General features: G+C 41.6%; 1 protein-coding gene across 1 annotated transcript in view; it reads right to left on the bottom strand.

The window, feature by feature from the left end:
* The window catches only part of LOC124616592 (G-protein coupled receptor dmsr-1-like), a 194,814-nt gene extending 174,779 nt beyond the window's left edge, over nt 1–20,035 (bottom strand). The window contains exon 1 of the mRNA XM_047144913.1: nt 19,976–20,035. Within this exon, the coding sequence (XP_047000869.1) occupies nt 19,976–20,035 (60 nt within the window). The remainder of the gene's footprint in view (nt 1–19,975) is intronic.
* Between the last annotated feature and the right edge of the window lie 3,040 nt (nt 20,036–23,075).

A 23,075-nucleotide genomic window follows, 5' to 3' on the forward strand; every position in this document is an offset into this window, starting at 1 on the left:
CACAATGCAAAAACACAGTTGGTTCTACGATTGTCGCGTGGGGTAATAAATTTCTTCACGAATGTAGCTAAGCGTTAAAGATCCCCGTTCCTGTTTGTTACTACGATGCATCTTGTGTTTACGTGAATACGTGATACGTATTTGAACAGATCACGAGGGCAGGAAGTGAATTAGGGACTTTTTTTTAAACAGAAAAGGGAGGTTGCTCTTTAAAACTGACGTACTGCTTGTTCACATCTTTGCAAGGAATGTAAAACACTTACGCCTACTTTTCAGTGCTTGATCTATTCATCTCATGTACATAATATAAAACACAGATCTATTTTCACGAGCCTATTAACGTTTTACCCTAACCCTTTTTCGCTTATTTCAAACGTAGCTGGATTCTATTTTCTAGGAGTTAAGCTATGTTTGTAGAATAATCACACTTTAGAGTGGGATACGTGTTATAACGTCTTATCCTTGCTATCCACGGTGCTAGTAAATTTCCCTCAGACAGGGAGACTCGTTCGTAACAGATCATCATACTAAAAAGTTAGACTGGGAATTACGATTTGTAATCAATCTAGTGTGCACTGATTCGGTGACGAGCAGACAATATCGGAGACTAACGTCAGAAGTTGTCCTCTAGGGCCCCCCTAGACAGGTCAGGCGTGCACTACACACCGGAAGCAGCTACTAGGGTAGCAGAGTACGTGTGGCGTGCACACGGGGGTTTTTTAGGTTAGAGGGACCCCCCCTTGGGCGAAACGATAAAATACCTGACGGCTTACCAGAGAGGACATTATCATCGTTGATAAAGAATGTCCGTCCTCAGAGACCAAAAACAGGAAAAGTTAACGTAATGTTGGTAAACTGCAGGAGTATCCAGGGCAAGGTTCCTGAATTAGTATCTCTTATTGAAGGAAATAGTGCGCATATAGTATTAGGAACGGAAAGTTGGTTAAAACCGGAAGTGAACAGTAACGAAATCCTAGACACAGAATGGAATATATACCGCAAGGATAGGATAAACGCCAATGGTGGAGGAGTATTTATAGCAGTAAAGAATTCAATAATATCCAGTGAAGTTATTAGCGAATGCGAATGTGAAATAATCTGGGTTAAGTTAAGTATCAAAGGTGGGTCAGATATGATAGTCGGATGCTTCTATAGACCACCTGCATCAGCAACCGTAGTAGTTGAGCGCCTCAGAGAGAACCTGCAGAACGTCGTGAAGAAGTTTCGTGATCATACTATTGTAATAGGGGGAGACTTCAATCTACCAGGTATAGAATGGGATAGTCACACAATCAGAACTGGAGCCAGGGACAGAGACTCTTGTGACATTATCCTGACTGCCTTGTCCGAGAATTACTTCGAGCAGATAGTTAGAGAACCAACTCGTGAAGCTAACGTTTTAGACCTCATAGCAACAAATAGACCGGAACTTTTCGACTCCGTGAATGTAGAAGAGGGTATCAGTGATCATAAGTCAGTGGTTGCATCAATGACTACAAGTGTAATAAGAAATGCCAAGAAAGGAAGGAAAATATATTTGCTTAACAAGAGTGATAGGGCACAAATCGCAGAATATCTGAGTGACCACCATCAAACGTTCATTTCTGAGGAAGAGGATGTGGAACAAAAATGGAAAAAATTCAGAAACATCGTCCAGTACGCCTTAGATAAGTTCGTACCGACTAAGGTCCAAAGCGAGGGGAAAGATCCACCGTGGTATAACAATCATGTACGAAAGGTACTACGGAAACAAAGAAAGCTTCATCATAGGTTTAAGAGTAGTCGAATCATAGCTGATAAGGAAAAGCTGAACGAAGCGAAAAAGAGCGTAAAGAGAGCAATGAGAGAAGCATTCAACGAATTCGAACATAAAACATTGGCAAACAATCTAAACAAGAACCCTAAAAAGTTTTGGTCATATGTAAAATCGGTAAGCGGATCTAAATCCCCTATTCAGTCACTCGTTGACCACGATGGCACCGAAACAGAGGACGACCGAAGAAAGGCAGAAATACTGAATTCAGTGTTCCGAAACTGTTTCACTGCGGAAAATCGTAACACGGTCCCTGACTTCAGCCGTCGCACGGACGCCAAAATGGAAAATATTGAAATAAACGATATCGGAATTGAAAAACAACTGCTATCACTTAGTAGCGGAAAAGCATCCGGACCAGACGAGATACCCTTAAGATTCTACAGTGATTATGCTAAAGAACTTGCCCCCTTTCTATCAGCAATTTATCGTAGATCGCTGGAAGAACGTAAAGTACCTAGCGACTGGAAGAAAGCGCAGGTCGTTCCCATTTTCAAGAAGGGTCATAAATCAGATGCGAATAATTATAGGCCTATTTCGCTTACGTCAATCTGTTGTAGAATAATGGAACATGTTTTGTGTTCTCGTATTATGACGTTCTTAGATAATACAAATCTCCTTCATCATAACCAACATGGATTCCGCAAACAGAGATCATGTGAAACTCAGCTCGCCCTATTTGCCCAAGAAATTCACAGTGCCGTAGACACTGGCGAGCAGATTGATGCCGTATTCCTGGACTTCAGGAAGGCATTTGATACGGTTCCGCACTTACGTTTAGTGAAAAAAATACGAGCTTACGGAATATCGGACCAGGTTTGTGATTGGATTCAGGATTTCCTAGAAGAAAGAACACAACATGTCATTCTTAACGGTTCAAAATCTGCAGATGTAGAGGTAATTTCGGGAGTACCGCAGGGAAGCGTGATAGGACCTTTATTGTTTACAATATACATAAATGACTTAGTTGACAACATCGGTAGCTCCGTGAGGCTATTTGCAGATGACACGGTTGTCTACAAGAAAGTAGCAACTTCAGAAGACTCGTACGTACTCCAGGAGGACCTGCAGAGGATTAATGCATGGTGCGACAGCTGGCAGCTTTCCCTAAACGTAGATAAATGTAATATAATGCGCATACATAGGGGCAGAAATCCATTCCAGTACGATTATGCCATAGGTGGTAAATCATTGGAAGCGGTAACGACCGTAAAATACTTAGGAGTTACTATCCGGAGCGATCTGAAGTGGAATGATCACATAAAACAAATAGTGGGAAAAGCAGGCGCCAGGTTGAGATTCATAGGAAGAATTCTAAGAAAATGTGACTCATCGACGAAAGAAGTAGCTTACAAAACGCTTGTTCGTCCGATTCTTGAGTATTGCTCATCAGTATGGGACCCTTACCAGATTGGATTAATAGAAGAGATAGACATGATCCAGCGAAAAGCAGCGCGATTCGTCATGGGGACATTTAGTCAGCGCGAGAGCGTTACGGAGATGCTGAACAAGCTCCAGTGGCGGACACTTCAAGAAAGGCGTTACGCAATACGGAGAGGTTTATTATCGAAATTACGAGAGAGCACATTCCGGGAAGAGATGGGCAACATATTATTACCGCCCACATATATCTCGCGTAATGATCACAACGAAAAGATCCGAGAAATTAGAGCAAATACGGAGACTTACAAGCAGTCGTTCTTTCCACGCACAATTCGTGAATGGAACAGGGAAGGGGGGATCAGGTAGTGGTACAATAAGTACCCTCCGCCACACACCGTAAGGTGGCTCGCGGAGTATAAATGTAGACGTAGACGAAGGCGAATCCTGGCCTTCAGACGTAAAGCCTGTGGTTGTCTGGGCAACCGCGAACCGTGGTATACCTCCCGCAGTGCCCCGGCGACGTTTTAGCTGCAAGGGGAGGCAGTGAACACGGGTCGGCAGCCACCGACACGAACCGCTTGCCGGCCCTAATGGAGTTCGAGTGTCGCCAGACCGCAAACAGATACGGCGCTGACAGTGTAAGTACATTATACAGCACGGCTCTGCAGCTTGACTGAAAATGGAAAAGTCGCGAAGTTGGTTAAGTGGATTCTCGGAGAACACTCTTACCAGAACCTGAGAAGCCTTTAGAAGTAAGACACTCTGCTCCGTAGAAGGGGGTAAAGTAATGCTGCGAATGCAGTGGTCGCGGTAACATTGAGCATACACTAGCGTGCAACTTCCAACTTTACTAGTCTCCATTTAAAATATAAAGTTCCTCCAGGAGTAACATTATAAGGAAAACGAATGTTTACTCATTTGCGTACAGCTTATGTGAGAGGCTAAAGTACAAATAAATGTACCTTATCTGTGACTGACACAAATCTTCAATGTTGTCTGCTATTTTCTTTTTCCTTGAGTTCACTTCTGCTACAAGTACATCATTTGGCTGGATATTCATATCATTTTTTAAAGCTCTGTTTTCTGATTTCATTGATCGAAACAATATATACTGGTAGGATAGCATCAGTCTCACTACTGCAGACGGAAGCAGTGGCCGAGCGGTTCTAGGTGCTTCAGTCCGGAACCGCGCTGCTGCTACGGTCGCAGGTTCGAATCCTGTCTCGGGCATGGATGTGTGTGATGTCCTTAGGTTAGTTTGGCTTAAGTAGTTCTAAGTCTAGGGGACTGATGACCTCATATATTAAGTCCCATAGTGCTTAGAGCCATTTGAACCACTACTGCAACATGCTGATATCTAAAGTCACTGACCCAAAGTAAAATACCCTAATTGAGCAACTGATAAAATATAATTTTTTTTTCACATTTTTGCTTTTACCTAGCTTTCCGCTTTTGTATTTTAATTAATAGCCCACAGTTCACTTATTTATAATTTTCCTACTGATTTTGTATGGAACTCCATTTTTCAAAATATTGTTTTTAAGACCGACATGCTTACAATTTTTTATAAATGTGTTAAAAGACATAACTTCTAAATTCAGGCTATTAAGTGCCCCCAAAGCTTCACCAAAACTAACAATATTTCTTCCCATCATCCCTATTAAATTTCAATTTTATCAAATGTATTGCTGAAATAAACCCGACATGTATCTCGCGACCTATAATTTTTAAGCATCTAATTATCTAGTTTATCACAAAACTGATAAGCACTTTCCTAAAATCTTTGCTTCTAGTTCTCCCGTATTTATCACTAAGTTTTCCTTGTCTAGATAGACTTCTACTGAACTGAATATTTATATTCATATTTATATTTGCGGCGTCAATCACAGACACTAACTGACCAATTGTGTCCACACGCGGCGATGTAGACGAGGCTGTAGAGTGTAAATGACTACCATTATAATTTTAGTCCTTTGATATTCCATTCGCTAAGGATCTTTAATAAGAACGCCTCTATGTTCATTCTTGTAAATGCTTTTTAATTTCACGCCTTGTGATGTACGCACTCACAATCTAAAGAGAAAAGATTTATATGACCTTCGAAGTCATTTCTTTGGAGTTTTGACCTCTTGATCAAACTGACTGAAAGAACGTGTGTCAAGTTACCATTCCAACCTTCAAATTTACTCTCTCACTCCCGTTAAATTAGCTGCAGTTATCACTCCAGACGATCAAAGGATACTCCAAATAAAGGTCAGATGTATTTCTTGTAAGCGATCTACGTAAGAGATGAATTACAAGTCGTTGCGGTTCCTAGTTTGCATTTTATTCTGACTTCTTTCCAACTAGGAGTATGTGTTTGTCCCATCTTCAATCATTCGGTATGGAGATTCATGGATAACAATGAATACCTGATGCTTTTGGCAGATTTAACTGGTGCTCGTAGTTAGCATCGTACCTATTTCGTTAACGTACGGTAACTAGAAATATTCCGCCTTCGTTCAAGGATCATTATTTTATCAAAGATTCACTTTTTGTTTCGAACCTTGTGTGCTCATCTTCACGTAACTGACATAGTTCAACATAGTCTGTACGCAGAATTTCACGTGGCCTGTGGCGAATTTATAGTATTGTTGGAAGATCATATACTTGTGACTAAAACTGCTACTTTTTGCAAGAACTATGTACTAGTTCTATTAGCATTTACAACGACTTGAAGTACACCGCTGATCACATTTATTGCTCATTCAATTACGAAAACAAAAACATATCAGAAGGTAACTGTATCCTTGGCTAATACAGTCTTCTCTGTCATATGCTAAGATACAGGAGCATTCGATAAGTAATGCAACAAATATTTTTAGCAGTATCTCCGTTCAGTGCGACAGCTTACCTCACGTTACTGGGAGGGCCTCTAAGTCCACATGGTACCACTGTACTAGTAACGTCGGAGCCCACGTCTCTCTACATCAGTGACATACTCGCCATTCACATAATGCTTCCCGCAGAGTACATCCTTCATTGGATCAGTCAGATGGTAGTAAGAAGGTACGAGATCCTGGCTGTCGTGTGTGAGAAAGAACACTCCAGTGATCATTTGTGAGCTTCCCAACTGGTGGACGAGTAGGTAAGCACCACCAACAGAGACGTCCCGTCTTGCAGCGTGGTGTTTGACTGTAACCCGTCGATTATCTCGACTGAGAGTCTCCGTACGCTTCAGTATCGCGTGAGTCACAGCTTTGTGTAGCCGGCCGGCGCTGAGGAGATCAGCCAGGTTTGCGCTACCTTGTAGCCAAGATGACAGACGCATCGCACAACGACTTAGCGTGCTTTTGTTCACTGCCAAATGTCCTTAGACATTCTGCAAGCGCCTATGAATATCTCCGATGCCCTGGTTTTTCATCAAAAGAGACTCAGTGACAACTCTCTGCTTGGAAAGCACATCCATTAGAGACGTTATTTTGAAGGCTACATGTTGCACCGGCTCCAGTCGGTACTTCATAATACTATAGGGGCCGAAACGGGAATATTCCACGATGTTCCATAAAAAATTTCGCATTTTCTGAACTGAAATTGGCCGAGAAAAAATTTTCCCCTTTATTCATTGAACTCCCCTCCTAATATCAACGTTGATGTCAGAGACTCGGGTAGATACCACAGACGACTTGTCTACTGTAAATGTTTACAACTGTTAAGGCGAACTTAAAATGCGACTAATCGCATAGCAGGCGTGCGACCATTACGTAAAGTTGAATCGTTATCAACTGCTAAATAGGCCGTGAAAATAACTATTCACTTAGCTGTTCAGAAATGATTTATTGACGCGTTTCGGGCTTTGTCCATCATATCTGCCAAGAAAGAATACATGTCATATGCCGACCCATAAATGTAATTAACAACAAATGACTTAAAGTAAATTTTACAAAAGATGTTACATAAATTACAGAAGTACACGTAAGATCAACGAAATCATGTGTATCACCCATCAGCATCGGAACTTGACTGATAGCAGGACGGCTTTACAAAGCTTAGCTGATATGACTTGCGACCTGCGACCAGATGGCGAGAACGTCAAAGTAGAGTGGTGCTGTATTGTGACTGTGGGATTTGTTGAAACACCTTACACTAAAAAAAAATAAAAAGCAAGTAATACAAGAAAAATCTCAGCATAAACATAAAAATTTGATACAACAAGATTATACAGTATGTACAGAATATTGTTGTTGTTGTGGTCTTCAGTCCTGAGACTGGTTTGATGCAACACTCCATGCTACTCAAACCTGTGCGAGCTTCTTCATCTCCCAGTACCTACTGCAACCTACATCCTTCTGAATCTGCTTTGTGTATTCATCTCCCTCTACGATTTTTACCCTCCACGCTCCCCTCCAATGCTAAATTTGTGATCCCTCGATGCCTCACCTCCATACATGGCTACACCCCATACAAATACTTTCAGAAAAGACTTCCTGACAAATCTATGCTCGATGTCAACAAATTTCTCTTCTTCAGAAACGCTCTCCTTGCCATTGCCAGTCTACATTTATATCCTCTCTACTTCGACCATCATCAGTTATTTTGCTCCCCCAATAGAAAAACTCCTTTACTACTTTAAGTGTCTCATTTCCTAATCTAATTCCCGCAGCGTCACCCGACTTAATTCGACTACAATCCATTACCCCCGCTTTGCTTTTGTTGATGTTCATTTTATTTCCTCCTTTCAAGACACTGTCCATTCCGTTCACCTGCTCTTCCAAGTCCTTTGCTGTCTCTGACAGAATTACAATGTCATTCGCGAACCTCGAAGTTTTTATTTCCTTCATTGCTTGCTCAATATACGGATTGAATAACATCGGGGAGAGGCTACAACCCTATTTCACTCCCTTCCCAACCACTGCTTCCCTTTCATGCCCCTCGACTCTTATAACTGCCATCTGGTTTCTGTACAAATTGCCAATAGCCTATCGCTCCCTGTATTTTACCCCTGCCACCTTTAGAATTTTAAAGAGAGTATTCCAGTCAACATTGTCAAAAGCTTTCTCTAAGTCTACAAATGCTAGAAACGTATGTTTGCCTATCCTTAATCTTTCTTCTAAGATAAGAAGTAAGGTCAGTATTGCCTCACGTGTTCCAACATTTCTACGGAATCCAAACTGATCTTCCCCGAGGTCGGCTTCTACTAGTTTTTCCATTCGTCTGTAAAGAATTCGTGTTAGTATTTTGCAGCTGTGACTTATTAAACCGATAATTCGGTAATTTTCACATCTTTCAATACCTGCTTTCTTTGGGATTGGAGTTATTATATTCTTCTTGAAGTCTGAGGGTATTTCGCCTATCTCATTCATCTTGCTCACTAGATGGCAGAGTTTTGTCATGACTGGCTCTCCCACGGCCGTCAGTAGTTCTAATGGAATGTTGTCTACTCCCGGGGCCTTGTTTCAAATCAGGTCTTTCAGTGCTCCGTCGAACTCTTCACGCAGTGTCGTATCTCCCAATTCATCTTCATCTACATACTCCTCCATTTCCATAGTATTGTGCTGAAGTACACCACCCTTGTATAGACCCTCTATATACTCCTTCCACCTTCCTGCTTTCCCTTCTCAGCTTATAACTGGGTTTCCATCTGAGCTCTTGATATTTATACAAGTGGTTCTCTTTTCTCGAAAGGTCTCTTTCATTTTCATGTAGGCCGTATGTATCTTACCCTTCGTGAGATAAGCTTCTACATCCTTACATTTGTCCTCTAGCCATCCCTGCTTAACCATTTTGCACTTCCTGTCGATCTCATTTTTGAGACGTTTGTATTCCTTTTTGCCTTCTTCATATACTGCATTTTTATATTTTCTCCTTTCATCAATTAAATTCAATATTTCTTCTGTTACTCAAGGATTTCTACTAGCCCTCGTCTTTTTACCTGCTTGATCCTCTGCTGCCTTCACTACTTCATCCCACAGAGCTATCAATTCTTCTTCCACTGTATTTGTTTCCCCCATTCTTGTCAATTGTCCCCTTATGCTCTCCCTGAAACTCTGTACAACCTCTGGTTTAGTCACTTTATCCAGGTCCCATCTCTTTAAATTCCCGCCTTTTTGCAGTTTCTTCAGTTTTAATCTACAGTTCATAACCAACAGATTGTGGTCAGAGTCCACATATGACCCTGGAAATGTCTTACAATTTAAAACCTGGTTCCTAAATCTCTGTCTTACCATTATATAATCTATCTGATGCCTTCAGTATATCCAGGATTCTTTCATGTATACAACCTTCTTTTATAGTTCTTGAACCAAGTGTTAGCTATGATGAAGTTATGCTCTGTGCAGAATTCTACCAGACGGCTTCTTCTTTCATTTGTTACCCCCAATCCATATTCACCCACTATGTTTTCATCTCTCCCTTTTCCTACTCTCGAATTCCAGTCACCCATGACTATTAAATTTTCGTCTCCCTTCACTACCTGAATAATTTCTTTTATCTCATCATACATCATACAAGTACAGAATACTGGACCCAATAAACAGTTTTACAATGAAAATCTAGCATTAACTTTTTAATTTATACAATAAACATTACTGTGATAGGTAAGGTTCTGTATTATAAAAATGATGAGAAGAAAGGACAATATTAAAGTGCCTGCCAATCCTTATGGACCATTTCTACTGAAAGGAATGCTTTATTTGTGCGCTCCCACGCGATTCCTCAACTTGAAACAAGTGTCACATCAAAGACATTCGGGACGTTCCCCGCCGTACGGGTCGAAATACCTGCCTTTCAACCACTAAGTCAGTCGTGATATTCAGCAGTTCGTATGAAGCCGATGCTGTTGTGTTCAACATGAATTTGTATCAAAACTTTCAACAAGTCCAGACACCTATCCGAGCAAGAAACTAATCAAATGCGGAAGGAAGCTAAGCTCATGTTCACTGACAAGAATTCTCTTAGTGATTGTGTACATCAAGGGACTGAAAAGTTACGTAATCATATGGTTCAAAGGAAGGAACAAACATTCTTTTATCTGGTAAGTAAGGATAGGTTCATTGACATTTAATGTACATAATATATTTATAAAAGGTACAGTTTTTTTAGCGATTCGTCGAAACAGTTAATTCCAATTTCGTGGAGAGTTTCTGTTCATCTGTCTCTGTCTGTCCGAATACTAAAACAGTGCTTTTAACCACGTGTTCAAACACTTTATAATACACTTCCGAAATAAAATACGTTTCTGTTACAGTGCTTTAATCAATGTTTAAAAATACATGGAAAAAATCACTTCTCCTCATTTTTGTCCGTCTACGGGGTAAATCTCACGTGACGGGAGGGGACCCCCACGTCTCATCAAATCTAACCAACGGTGATAGGGGGAAGGGTCAAAATTTAAAATAATAAACCTCATATAGGTAATGGACGTGCTCTACCATGTTGTCGTCTCAACTTATTCCGGAATAATGTGCAGCTGGATGGATGGTTAAGAGAACATCGTTATTGTGATGCGTTTTATTATGTTTTATAAGTTGTTGTCTTTTAATGTCTGTGGAGAGGGAACGAGGGGCGACATGGAGGCTGCAGATTCTTTTGGGGCAAGTGTTTCCAGGCAAACAGTATGCCGGGCAACAAAGATCGCCCGTAAAGCCGCGGCTGGCCTCTGAACCACTTCAAGGCGGCTACCGGTCGCAATAAAGGCACTGATAAAACTGGGACTGACACTGTTCGTTTATCCATTATAATGGTTAGAAATTGTTTTAACTTGGGTTTAGGAGGTAGTACGGTTTTTGGTCGTGTCAAGAAAGGATGTCTGACCGTGAGAATATTTATCTCTAGAAGTTGTCGGATTAGGAGGTATGAGTTGGGGATATGAAAAAATGGTTCAAATGGCTCTGAGCACTATGGGACTTAAGATCTGAGGTCATCAGTCCCCTAGAACTTAGAACTACTTAAACCTAACTAACCTAAGGACATCACGCAGATCCATGCTCGAGGCAGGATTCGAACCTGTGACCGTAGCGGTCGCACGGTTCCAGAATAAAGCGCCTAGAACCGCTCGGCCACACCGGCCGGCGGGGAAAGTCAGCGTAAGCATTTGGCTGCCTGCGAATTACCTGATTCAATAGTTGGTACTTATTGATTTCGATAGGATTAGCAGAGTCTTCGGCCCCGGAAAGTCTCGGACCCACAAACTGTAATTTTCTTAAAGATTTATTCAGACTGTAGCCTCGCAATAGAGGCCAGCTCATTACTGTGTGCTAATCAAGTAGGCCACTGGGCAGTAGTGTTGACATTACGTCAAACACTCCGCACTGATGGGTTTGAGACACTTCCCACAGACGAAGGAGGTACAACAGCTACCTCCACAGCGCAGTGAGACGTAGAGTGTCCTACCATGTTGAACACGGAGCAGTTGTGTGCTGCCGTAAACTATGACGGGACGAGTAATGTGGAATATACCCCTCCCCACCCCAAATTAGAGTACGTCTGAGGCGTAGCAAGAAGTGTATAGATAACCAAACACAGCAGCTTGGGGTACACAGTCGTCCCGCCGTTCTATCCGCATCTTGATCTGCAGAGAATGATGGCCTCTTGAGTTTCAGGGAAACTGGGACTAAGACTTTGGTGTTGAAGGTCTACTGGCTGCCTGTACGCTGATCAACTTCTCAAGCTCTGGCCGGAGACGCCCCACACTGGTGCAGCAGCTGTTGGTTCGACGGGCTGGTATGCGGCCGGTCTCCATCCTCCAAGGCACTTCTTCCGACGGACTGCAAGCTGTCTACAACCTTGAGGAGCCACAACCTCGCGGCCTCGTCCAGACATTATCGGCCCCCGACCTCGTCCACCGCTGATGGTTGATCGGGGGCGTTGCTGCTCGGCATCGAACACCTAGTGTCGACTATCGCATGCATTGGGACCACGAGTAAGCGCGTGCGTGCATAAACGGCCAATCTCCAGAGGCCCTGAGTGGGGCCACGCCCATTTCTTTGCCTGCCAACAGGCCACACGATCCAGGGCAACGGACGTCACAGGTGCCATCGCGGCATTAGCGCGTTCCACGAGTGGCCACGTTGGCGTGTGCGCAGGGTGGCCTAGACGAAGACCGGCGCGCTGTACATTGCTGCTGGGAATCAACATTTGTTAATGCTACCACTGGTTCATTGTGCGCCCCATCGAGAATCAACCTCCTCCTGCACCATTTCTCTCATCCATCCTGAAGCGTAGCGGTCCTAATTAGGCCGGGCCGCTACAAAGGAATACGCCGGTGTATTTTATGAGTTTAGATTTAATCAAGGACGGAGTCGAACTCAGTCAGGATCTCGCATAGTACTAGCGTCCTTTTGGCGCATAAATAAGTAGCGAAATCCGTAAGGGAGGACGTGGTAGAGAATTTGCAAATTCACTATTGCATGGAGGTTGGATATTGAAGATTGTTTACAGTCGGCATGGGATCAGATTTTATTCTAATTGTTAGTACTAGTAATCCTGTACCGAACCATTTAGTGTTTAGAAGCGGTTACTGGTTGATCTTCACCCGTAGTTTAATTGGAACCATTAATTAGAATCAAGTTCTGAGTTATATGCACTTAGGGAAACCTGTGGTGAATGTCCAGACAACTACGATTGTCTAGCAGTCAATACTTGAAGAGGCAGAACTGAGGTTACGAATATAACTCATAGGGTCAAAGTGGTGGCGGCATTAGTTTGTCATTTTTCGCTATTAATTCTTGTTTTCATTGTTTGTTATTTACTTTGTCAGTTACGGTACCAACTTAGACTCTCTTCAATTAAAGGATACGTTGCTTTTTCGACGTAGGATAAGTGGCTAGGGAGACACGGCTCGCCAAAGTGACGTCCAACTGAAACACTTACACAAGAATGTTAAACCAGAAGAAAGAATCTTCACGTATGTACATACAATCTCCTTCTATACACATTACGAATTAAAGTCCACCGTCATCTTTTGCTACCAATATAGCAGGGATAACCGCAGGAACTAAGGTAGGGGTTTCGATAACGTTTTCACTAATATAATAATTGATTTACGAGGAAGATCCACGTTTATAAATATTTGGTGCAAATCTGCAGTACTCTGACGTATTATGAGATCCCCGCCGAATTATTCTATCCGTATATAAAGGCCTCTCTCGGGAACTACTGTGGGGTTTCGATAATCTCGGCGTACTAGCCGAACCGTCACGTCGACAATGAAGCGGCCGCGGTTACTTTGATCCGATGCTCGCATTGTTAGCAGACTGCGGCACGCCTTCTAGAAACAAAGCCTCACAGTGTACATCTCAGACGGCTGACGTCACGCATATGGGTTATAACAAACCGAGTTCTTTGAGTCTTTCGCAAGTACCACATGGTATGTTATGATTCGGAACGTTCACATTTTCGATTGTGCCAAATAAGTTAAAGCGCTGATCAGAATGCCACGAAGGTGTTGTATGCGAAATTGCAGAGACAATTACGGGAATGGGCCTAATGTTTCTGTGTTTTATTTTCAGTCTGATGAATCTCGAAGACGGAAATGGATCTCGGCTGTTCACAGACAAGATTGGGTGCCTAGTGAACATTCAGTTGTGAGTTTCGTGTGTTTGTTAACTACTACAATACCATTAGGTAAATCGTAACACTAATAGCTTTTATTCCGAAATGTATTACGAATTGAAGCAATACACAATCTCTCACATCTTAGCTGTAGTTTTCACAACATCTTTAACAATCAACTATGCAATTCTTTTAACGTCTGTGAGCTGCATTTCAACGAAGAACATACATTAATCGGTACGAGTATGTACAATCCAAGAACTGGCAAACTGTTTACAATACGATTGTATCGTCGATGCTTAAGAAAAGGTATGTTAAAGAACCAAATGTTAGGCAGAAGCCTACATTTGTAAATTATAATGTCATAAGGAGGAAGCTGGTTGTATAGTTGCATGTCGTTTTATTTTAAGCTTTTGTTTTTCAAATGCTATACTTTCAAAGTTACCGGGATGCCCTTCATATTTGTCCTATATGCCGACATCAGCTTCACAGGGAGCGAATAGAAAACAGTGGCCGTCACATTGCCATTCGAGAAAATGTAGAAACGCAGGAGAAGTTGGTAGACGTGACTTCTTCCTGTAATTTAGAGCAGCTAAAAAGAAAAATAACTGACGTGCATAAGCATAGTGACTGGGTCGTAGTTAACAAATTAGATAGAGCATGCATATTGTTAATTACCTACAATCCTTTCCCAAGAGTTGTTTGTTACTCTATGATTAAATGTGTTTCATTTCTCAGAGTTTTTACCAATGATGTGGATTTGAAATGTGTTGGAAAGACGAAATTCCCCAAAAAAGTGTGCAACACACAAGAGGTGAGTGATGCTCTTACGGAAATTTATTTGGTGCATAATGAAGATGCAGTTCTGTCGTTCATTGAAGATAATTTGCAGAATTTAGTGGAGAAATATCCAGAAAGGGAAACTAAAATACATTTTTAAGGAACAGGTTTCATTCCCTAAATGTAAAAGTTCATCTCAGTTTAGATATTATGCTCACTCACTGATTATGTGGTCATTAGTAAATACTATTAGCACAAGCTGATATAAGTGTCTGAGAAGCACTGGGATTATTTCTATGCCAAATCGAAATACACTGCCCAGCTTTGTAGTAAGCTTTTAACCAGTCCAGCCATTGAACAACGAAGTGATCGTTTTATGAGTTATACCACACAGAAAGCTGGAGCTGTTAATTCATAAAATACATTTGAAATCCCAGCTTGATTACAAACGTGGGAATATTGTACGTAGTGCCTCCAAGAGTGACAAACATTTTTGTGCAAGCAGTGCTCATATTTTTATGATACAACGTTTAGACTCACCTTACAAGGATATGGTATACGTTCTCCCAGTTAAAACAATTTAGGCTGATGTACTTTCCTCAAACATAAAAAATGAATTGTTAAATTACAAGCAGCTGGATCTGAGGTGGTTGGGTTAGTGGCAGACAATAATTCAATTAATAGAAAATTAATAGAAAGGCAATATCTAACTTTAGTACTCCGCCAGAAGTAATGATAAAGTATTGTCACCCTGCACAAACTTCAGCAGATCGCCCGTTCTACTAATTTGTGGATAGGGTTCATCGATAAAAGTGTATCTGTAACAAGTGGTTCAAATGAAAAGAAGCAGATTCTGTGTTCTCCTGATTTCAATGAGAGCACGGAGGGAGGTTCTGCATCAGGCAAAGCACTAAAAGAGCTTCACATGATTGAAAAAGACGGTTTATTACAATACGGAAAGTCTCTAACTTTAAAGTCTGTTTCCAAATTCAATTGAAAGGCAAAATGTTAAACTGGTGCTTCGTATCTTTAATGTTATGACAGTTGTTGCTTTGCAGAATCTAGGTTCGAAGAAAGGAATTCAGAATTGGGAAAGCACTGCGACATTTATAAAAATTAATAAATATTTGGTGGTGTATTGTGAATGTGAAAACATTATTTAAGTTTCAGAATCCTAGAAATGTTTTCCAGGAACCTGTAACTACTAATTCCCATCAGATATTTGAGTTTTTGAAGAGCTTTGTGTCTTTGTTAGATTTATGGCATGGACTGAATGATAATAGAAACTTTCTAAATCATGCAACAGCTGCTTTCACGGTTTTCAGTAGCTATTGGCTGTCTGATAAAAACAAGTCCTATTTGCTGCTTGGAAAAGTACATACTGACAGTTTGGAAGATAGGATCGGTACATACCGCCAACTAAGTGGGGGACATTATCTTAGAGGGCCTTTGAAACTGAGCAAAAACGGTTCAGAGGATGTTTCCCATCGTTGTACAGTCTAAAGTAATTGGAGATGTGGTTACTGAGGTGTTTGACATTTCTGAAACAACTTTTGAAATCAAAGCGTTAAAAGATACCCAAGTGCTAGATTTATTAAATGTGGTAGTACCTGAGAATGATGCTAAAGGAGCAGTGGAGGAAAGCTGGCCATTATTGCACTAAATATCAGGATACTGTTCACGCCATGTGTTGAAAAAACTCACAGTGAGTATTGCAAGGTATTTCTCATATCAGATGAAGTAAAGCTGAATAAACATTTGACAATGGCATATCCCAAAGAAGATGTGGCACATGTAACTTATGTTTATCTAACTTTTCAAAGAATTATAAAAGGACATGAAATGTTTCGGCAACGGGCAAATTACAGGTGTCTGCTTTCTAAGGCAGCATCCTGTAATATTCTCAGTGCTTTATTTAGTGGTCTGTTGGTTGGTTGTTTGGTTTGGGGAAGGAGACCAGACAGCGTGGTCATCGGTTTCATCGGATTAGGGATGGATTGGGAAGGAAGTCGGCCGTGCCCTGTCAGAGGAACCATCCCGGCATTTGCCTGGAGTGATTTAGGGAAATCACGGAAAACCTAAATTAGGATGGCCGGACGCGGGATTGAACTGTCGTTCTCCCGAATGCGAGTTCAGTGTCTAACCACTGCACCACCTCGCTCGGTTTTTTTAGTGGATTTCAATGTAATACTGTCATAGTCTTGATTATATCAGGTATTCCATATTCCTCTGTTGTGTAAATATTGTATTAAATAATTTTACTAAGAGAAGACATATTGCAATTATGATGAAAAATATATATACTGAAACCTTCCCGTCTCCTCTCTATCTCTTTTGTGTTACGCCAACTTTCCCTTCTACAATATCCTATGAAACATTCCCTTAGGATTTCTATCTCTTGTTTAATAATAACAAATGAAATCTTCCCTTTGAAATTAATTCTCTTTCTCAATCTTCTCATAAAAATGTAAATGCTGCTTATTAAAAGTTATTTTCTGATTATTTCGACGAAACATAGAATGTGTCGTCGTCGTGGCCCTCAGTCGTTACTTGCAATAACCCAAAACTCTTCCTTACCTTTTTTACTGTTATTGGATCGCCATCTGACTGCTATATCGAACTGCGACATGAATATACTTATTCTGTTTTGCTATACTCTATTTGCTGCAGGTGGACTTTCATAATAAGTGGCTGTATACAGGGTGTCCCAGCTATCTTGTCCACCCAAAATATCTCTGGAACAATAACAGCTATTGGAAAACGACTTTCACCGGTATCAATGAAGGGCTGGGACCCATGAATGTACATATTTGGAAACATTCTAAAACGAAAGCATATGTGTTTTTTAACACAAACTTATGTTTTTTTTTTAAAATGGACCTCCTATATTTTTTCTTCAGCAATCCATAGCATGACAAAGCACATACACAATGGCGTTAATTGCATCGCAATATTCCCATTACATCCCGAGATATTGAGGCGCGAATTTGACGCTTGAAACACCCGACATGCGCTGCTAGCGCACGTCCTGAGGCACAGGCGTGAACCCCATGCTGCCCGTAATCGCACCAGGATGGCAGCAGACCGTATTATTCGTTTCGGACCTCTTGATAAGTATGGAAGTGTGATTACGCATGTCAGTCACATCGCGATTACGGGCAGCATGGGGTTCACGCCTGAGCCTCAGGACGTGCGCTAGCAGCGCATGTCGGGTGTTTCAAACGTCAACTTCGCGTCTCAATATCTCGGGATGTAATGGGAACATTGCGACGCAATTAACGCCATTGTGTATATGCTTTGTCATGCTATGGATTGCTGAAGAAAAAATATAGGATGTCCATTTAAAAAAACATAAGTTTGTGTTAAAAAACACATATGCTCTCGTTCTAGAATGTTTCCAAATATGTACATTCATCGGCCCCAGCCCTACATTGATACCGGTGAAAGTCGTTTTCCAACAGCTGTAATTGTTCCAGAGATATTTTGGGTGGACAAGGTAGCTGGGACACCCTGTATATTACCAAAGCTGACGTTATTCTTTAACAGCAAAGCTGACGTTATTCTTCAATTAATTTGACTGAAGTTATGTAATTCATAGTTAAACTTTTTCTTGACAACAATAAAATTTTTCGAAGTTTTGCGTTGATGGTTTTTGAGATGGATTATAATCATAAATGCAATATTGCTGGCAAAAATTAATTATATTCTGAATGAAATGATTTTACAAACGTTTTTACAATAATCTTACAACTAGCAATGCGCAAACATACCTTCAGTAGTCTTGAGTTTCTCAAAAAAATTAATTCAATAACATTAGTTCCTCTTATTATAATAGTTAGCTGATGTCTCTGTACATCCGTTTATAACGTCTTGTAAATCATAGCTAGTGGCTGGCAGGCACACCGCTCCTCTCAACCTCTCGCTTCAGACTTGCTACCGACTCGCTTCACTTCTCGCTTACTACTGACGAACGCTAAAGTGCGGTCTCTCCGGCCAACAATGCTTTCTGGTGCAGACAATCCCTGCTACCATTACAAAATGTATCAATGCGCGGTCTTTCACACTCTTTTCTTAAAATGTATCCATACGCGGTCTCTCCAGCCCATTTTAAAAATTATATCAATATGCGGTTCCTCTTGCCAACAATACTTTGGTGCAGACATTCCCTGCTACCACAATTATTTCCAACATGACAAATATTAATGATTCCTACTTAATCCTATTAATAAAATATAAACATCTTTCATAAATTGTGGTATGACAATAGACAATAGAAATATCCATTTCTTAGAATACTTTTAAAAGAATGGAAAAATGTAACTGAACTGTACTTTCATTCTTTTATTGACATGTACAACACTGTTTTGAAAATCATATTATCAGGTCAAATAAACAGTCACTTTTATATTTATATTATTTTCTAGGACTCGAGTTCACTTCTGCGACAAGTACATTATTTGGCTCGGTATTCGTATTATTTTTTAAAGGTCTGTTTTCATTGATCGAAACAACCTAAGATATATGGTGCATCAAAAAGAATCATCCGATTTGGTACTTCTGTATTTCTGAAACTTGATTGGTTTCCAGAGGTTTGTGGCACCAGACGCGTATGCACACTTCCTGTAATGTACGGGCGGCTGCCTTGTGAGCGCAGAGTTTGTGCCCGATATCGTCCCAGTTGTGATTCATCGGATTCAGATAAGCGGAGTTCGATGGCCAAGGCATTAACAGGAGTTTACTATCATGCTCCTGAAACCATTTCAGCACGATTCTGGCCTTGTGACACGGACAGTTAACCAGCTAGAAGATGCCATCGCTGTTGGAGAAGACATCAAGCATAAGGGGTTCCGGATGGTCCCTGTTCAAATAGGTCACAGCTGTAATGACGCCTTCGATTATTATGATAGGTCTCATGGAAGCCCAAATGAACTTGTTTTCACAGGCGCTCACGACAGTAGCACGCGAACAGCCGACCAGCTTCGCTGTTTCCGAGGTGCTCGCTCCCAGACACTGGGACAGAACACTCCAGCTTTTGGCGAAAAAGCTTAAGTCGACGGATTTCCGCAATTGCATCACCTACCGTCGCTAGAATGAATACCCATTCGTCCCTGCTCAGCTCATATAGGCATTACTTCTCTTACCGCGTCATGTGCCCTCGACGCCACCAGGCAACTCGCAACCTCACGGTGGGCAGGGGTCATAATATTTTGTCTCATCAGTGTATCCGTCTCGAGGTGGACTAGCAAGCATTTTCGAATGCACATTGTCTGCAAGTCACACAGACTTTATGTCAAAGACAGGAAAAACGAACTCATGTATTTAGCTGAGACGGACTCGGATATCAGACTCCTTCCAGCAATGACAATTAATCGTTTCGGTCGTGGCTGACGGCAGCAAATAAATCGCTTTAACATGGGAACGTAGAGGCGACTGAGTCACGGTTTTTCATGAAAATTAAGATGGACTTACCTGATTGCTGACGTCGGAGATTTCCTTTGCTATTATCATATTACCATGTCTATATGACATGCTACGTTGCAGATGGACAATGAAGTCCTACATGGGCTGTCAAGGACGTCGCGAAATCGTGCAGTGTCAAACACTACCACAACGTAAGTTCAGGTACAGCATAATACCTTTCACAATATATCTACAACGTCAAGGCTGCCCGCAGCTTACAAGGCACCTCAATTAGATCCTGATGTATGCACCTACAAAGTATGAATTTGAAGAGTTACCTGCAATGGGGGTTATCAGATTTTCTGACAGCCTTTTAGCGTCACCCCTCCAACGAAGAAAAAAGGGTCATGGCGTCCTTGTGGAGATCATCGTGCTGTGAACGCCCATACCTTACCAGATAGCTGTTCAGTTCACAATTTCATGATTTTGTGACTCCAAGGAGTTCAGCGTTACTAATTTTCTGAAGGCAAATTATCAGATTCCAGTAGCACCAGGAGATGTGAAAAATAGTGTGGTCATCACACCTTCTGGTCTATTTGAATATGTGCATATGCCATATGGCTTTTAAGAACGCGTCACTGACATGAAAAGGCCCTACGCGGCTTTAACTTCTGTTTCGCATGTCTGCAAGACGTCTAAATTTTTTCTACTTCTGCTTCTGAGCACGAAAAACACAGGCGATGTTCGGAAGACTTTCTGAGTATGGATCGCAGATAAAAAAAGACAAATGTGCCAATCGCAAAGACGCAGTGGATTTTTTGGGACACTGAATAACTCTGGAAGGAATTAAGCCCGTGCTATGTAAAGTAGATTCGTTGAGGCAATACCACTGCCAGAAACATATAAACAGTTACAATGGTTCTTCGTACTGTTCAATTTCTACAGACGTCATCTGCCACAGGTACCTGAGGGTACAGGCTCCGGTCACAGCAGTGCTGTTGGGCAGCACTTCGTGGGCACAGCGAGCTACCGTATGCACTCTGGACATGTTAGCTGCATTTCACAAACTTAAATCATCCTTGCGAGAAGCTCATCACACACCTATGGCACCGCTAGCAGTGGTCGTCGATGCCAGTCAGGCTGCTATAGTGGCACTGCGGTCCACAGCTCGTGGTCGTGCGGTAGCGTTCTCGCATCCCGCGCCCGGGTTTCCGGGTTCGATTCCCGGCGGGGGTCAGGGATTTTCTCTGCCTCGTGGTGACTGGGTGTTGTGTGATGTCCTTAGGTTAGTTAGGTTTAAGTAGTTCTAAGTTCTAGGGGACTGATTACCATAGATGTTAAGTCCCATAGTGCTCAGAGCCATTTGAACCATTTGAGCCAGGCATTGCTGCAACAGAACGTTAACAGATAATGCTACCTGCTGGATGTTTTCTTTCGAAAGTCGTCAGAGGCCAGATGAAATGCAGTGCCTATAACTGGGAACTTCTGGAAGTCTATGAACCAATTAACCATTTCCGAACGCAAGATGAGGGGCGTCACTTAACTGTTTTCACATATCGTAACGCTGTTTCCTTGGTGTTTAACAATCCATGCAACTCCTTTTCTCCTTGACATATTCGTGGCTCATTTCACAAGCTGGTCATATGATAGGAGCGCACGAAGTGGTCGCTGACTCTTTCTCCAAAATCAGTACACTCTCAGAAAATGTGGATCTAACACTGTTGGCTGTGGCACAGGAAACAGGTGGGGAACTACCCAGGTACTGGACAGAACAAACGACAGTAGTACAGGTAAAACAACTACCGTGGCATGTCTCAGAGTCGAGCTCGCTCCTCCATATGTGCAAATTGTAGACGACAGGTGTTCGATGAAATTCATGGGTTAGCACGTTCAGGGGCCAATGCGGCCTTTGGCATAGTGACAGACACATACGTTCGGTTGCAAGAACGGCGAAATTGCTGCTTATGGGTTAAAATATGCTTACCTTGTCAAGCAGCCAAAAAAGGACGTCATGTTCATACGGCGTTTGGTTCTTTTTGGGAACTGACGGGTAGTTTTTCACATGTGCACAAACATCTCATAGGGCTACTAGCGCTGGTGCAAGGATTCAGATATATTCCGTCAGCTGTCCACAGGTCTACGCTATTGGTCGGGGTTGCTCCTATCATGGGCACTGCAGCAGAAACAGTTCCAAAAGCATTCTTGACTATGTAGATCAAGGTTCGGGTGCCTGACGGATGAGATGATAGACAAAACAGAGAATCTTTGTTTTAGTCGTGTGACCAAGTGATTTTTATGAAATTGCTTTCAAGTTTCCTTGTGCGTTTGTTTCTCGGAGTTACCGAAACTTCGGAAGTGACACAAATAAAGAAAATATGGTTATGAAATCTTTTAATTGACTGTTTAGTGTAGTGCCCACAGTGTTACGAGTCCGTAGCTGGAGGGTGGGAGTCGTGTATGTGTATGTGTGTTGGGTGTGTGTGTAAAGGCTGATCCGTAAAAAGTTACTGGATGAGTTTGTTTACGTATTGAAGAGAGTTTGATGAGACTTACGCTTCTTGAATCTTTTAATATCTTTGAGTGTAATAGTGAGCCGTTACAGGCAAAAGTTAGCAACAGCTCTACATATTACTATATATTTATTTATTTTAGCAGCACTACATACTATATCGTATTAGCAACATTTTCTCGGGAACAACAAAAAACTTGCAAACTTTTTTTAGTTTCTCGTAGTCAGATACGACTGAGTGTAAAAGACGTTCGTAAGTGCGATTAATAAAATAATTCCCAGTTGGGAAGACAGGATTAGTTTTGTTAGGCTGACGGGGCTCATATACACGCAGAGTTTTTCTTCGACGCACTGCATGGACGGTATCGTAATTTGAACAGAGAAAACTCTCGGCAGTGTTCAATAGTCAGCTATGTCAGAAAAACACATCGTCCCTAACGTCGAGTCTATTGAATCCATTAAGATACGCAGCATTTATGTAATAGTGAGGATTGGTTGATGAAAGTGCCGACGACTCACGTATTTCAACTTAATTTTATCCATTCCAAGGTCTTTGCGTCTGTGATAAATGAAAATATACGAGCATTATAATCCTCTTTAGTAACAAACATTTGAATTACCTAATTATATTTTACATTCCGTGGTCTCATGCACAGGTTT

The sequence above is a fragment of the Schistocerca americana genome, chromosome 5 (assembly GCF_021461395.2).
Source record: "Schistocerca americana isolate TAMUIC-IGC-003095 chromosome 5, iqSchAmer2.1, whole genome shotgun sequence".
NCBI lineage: Eukaryota > Metazoa > Arthropoda > Insecta > Orthoptera > Acrididae > Schistocerca > Schistocerca americana.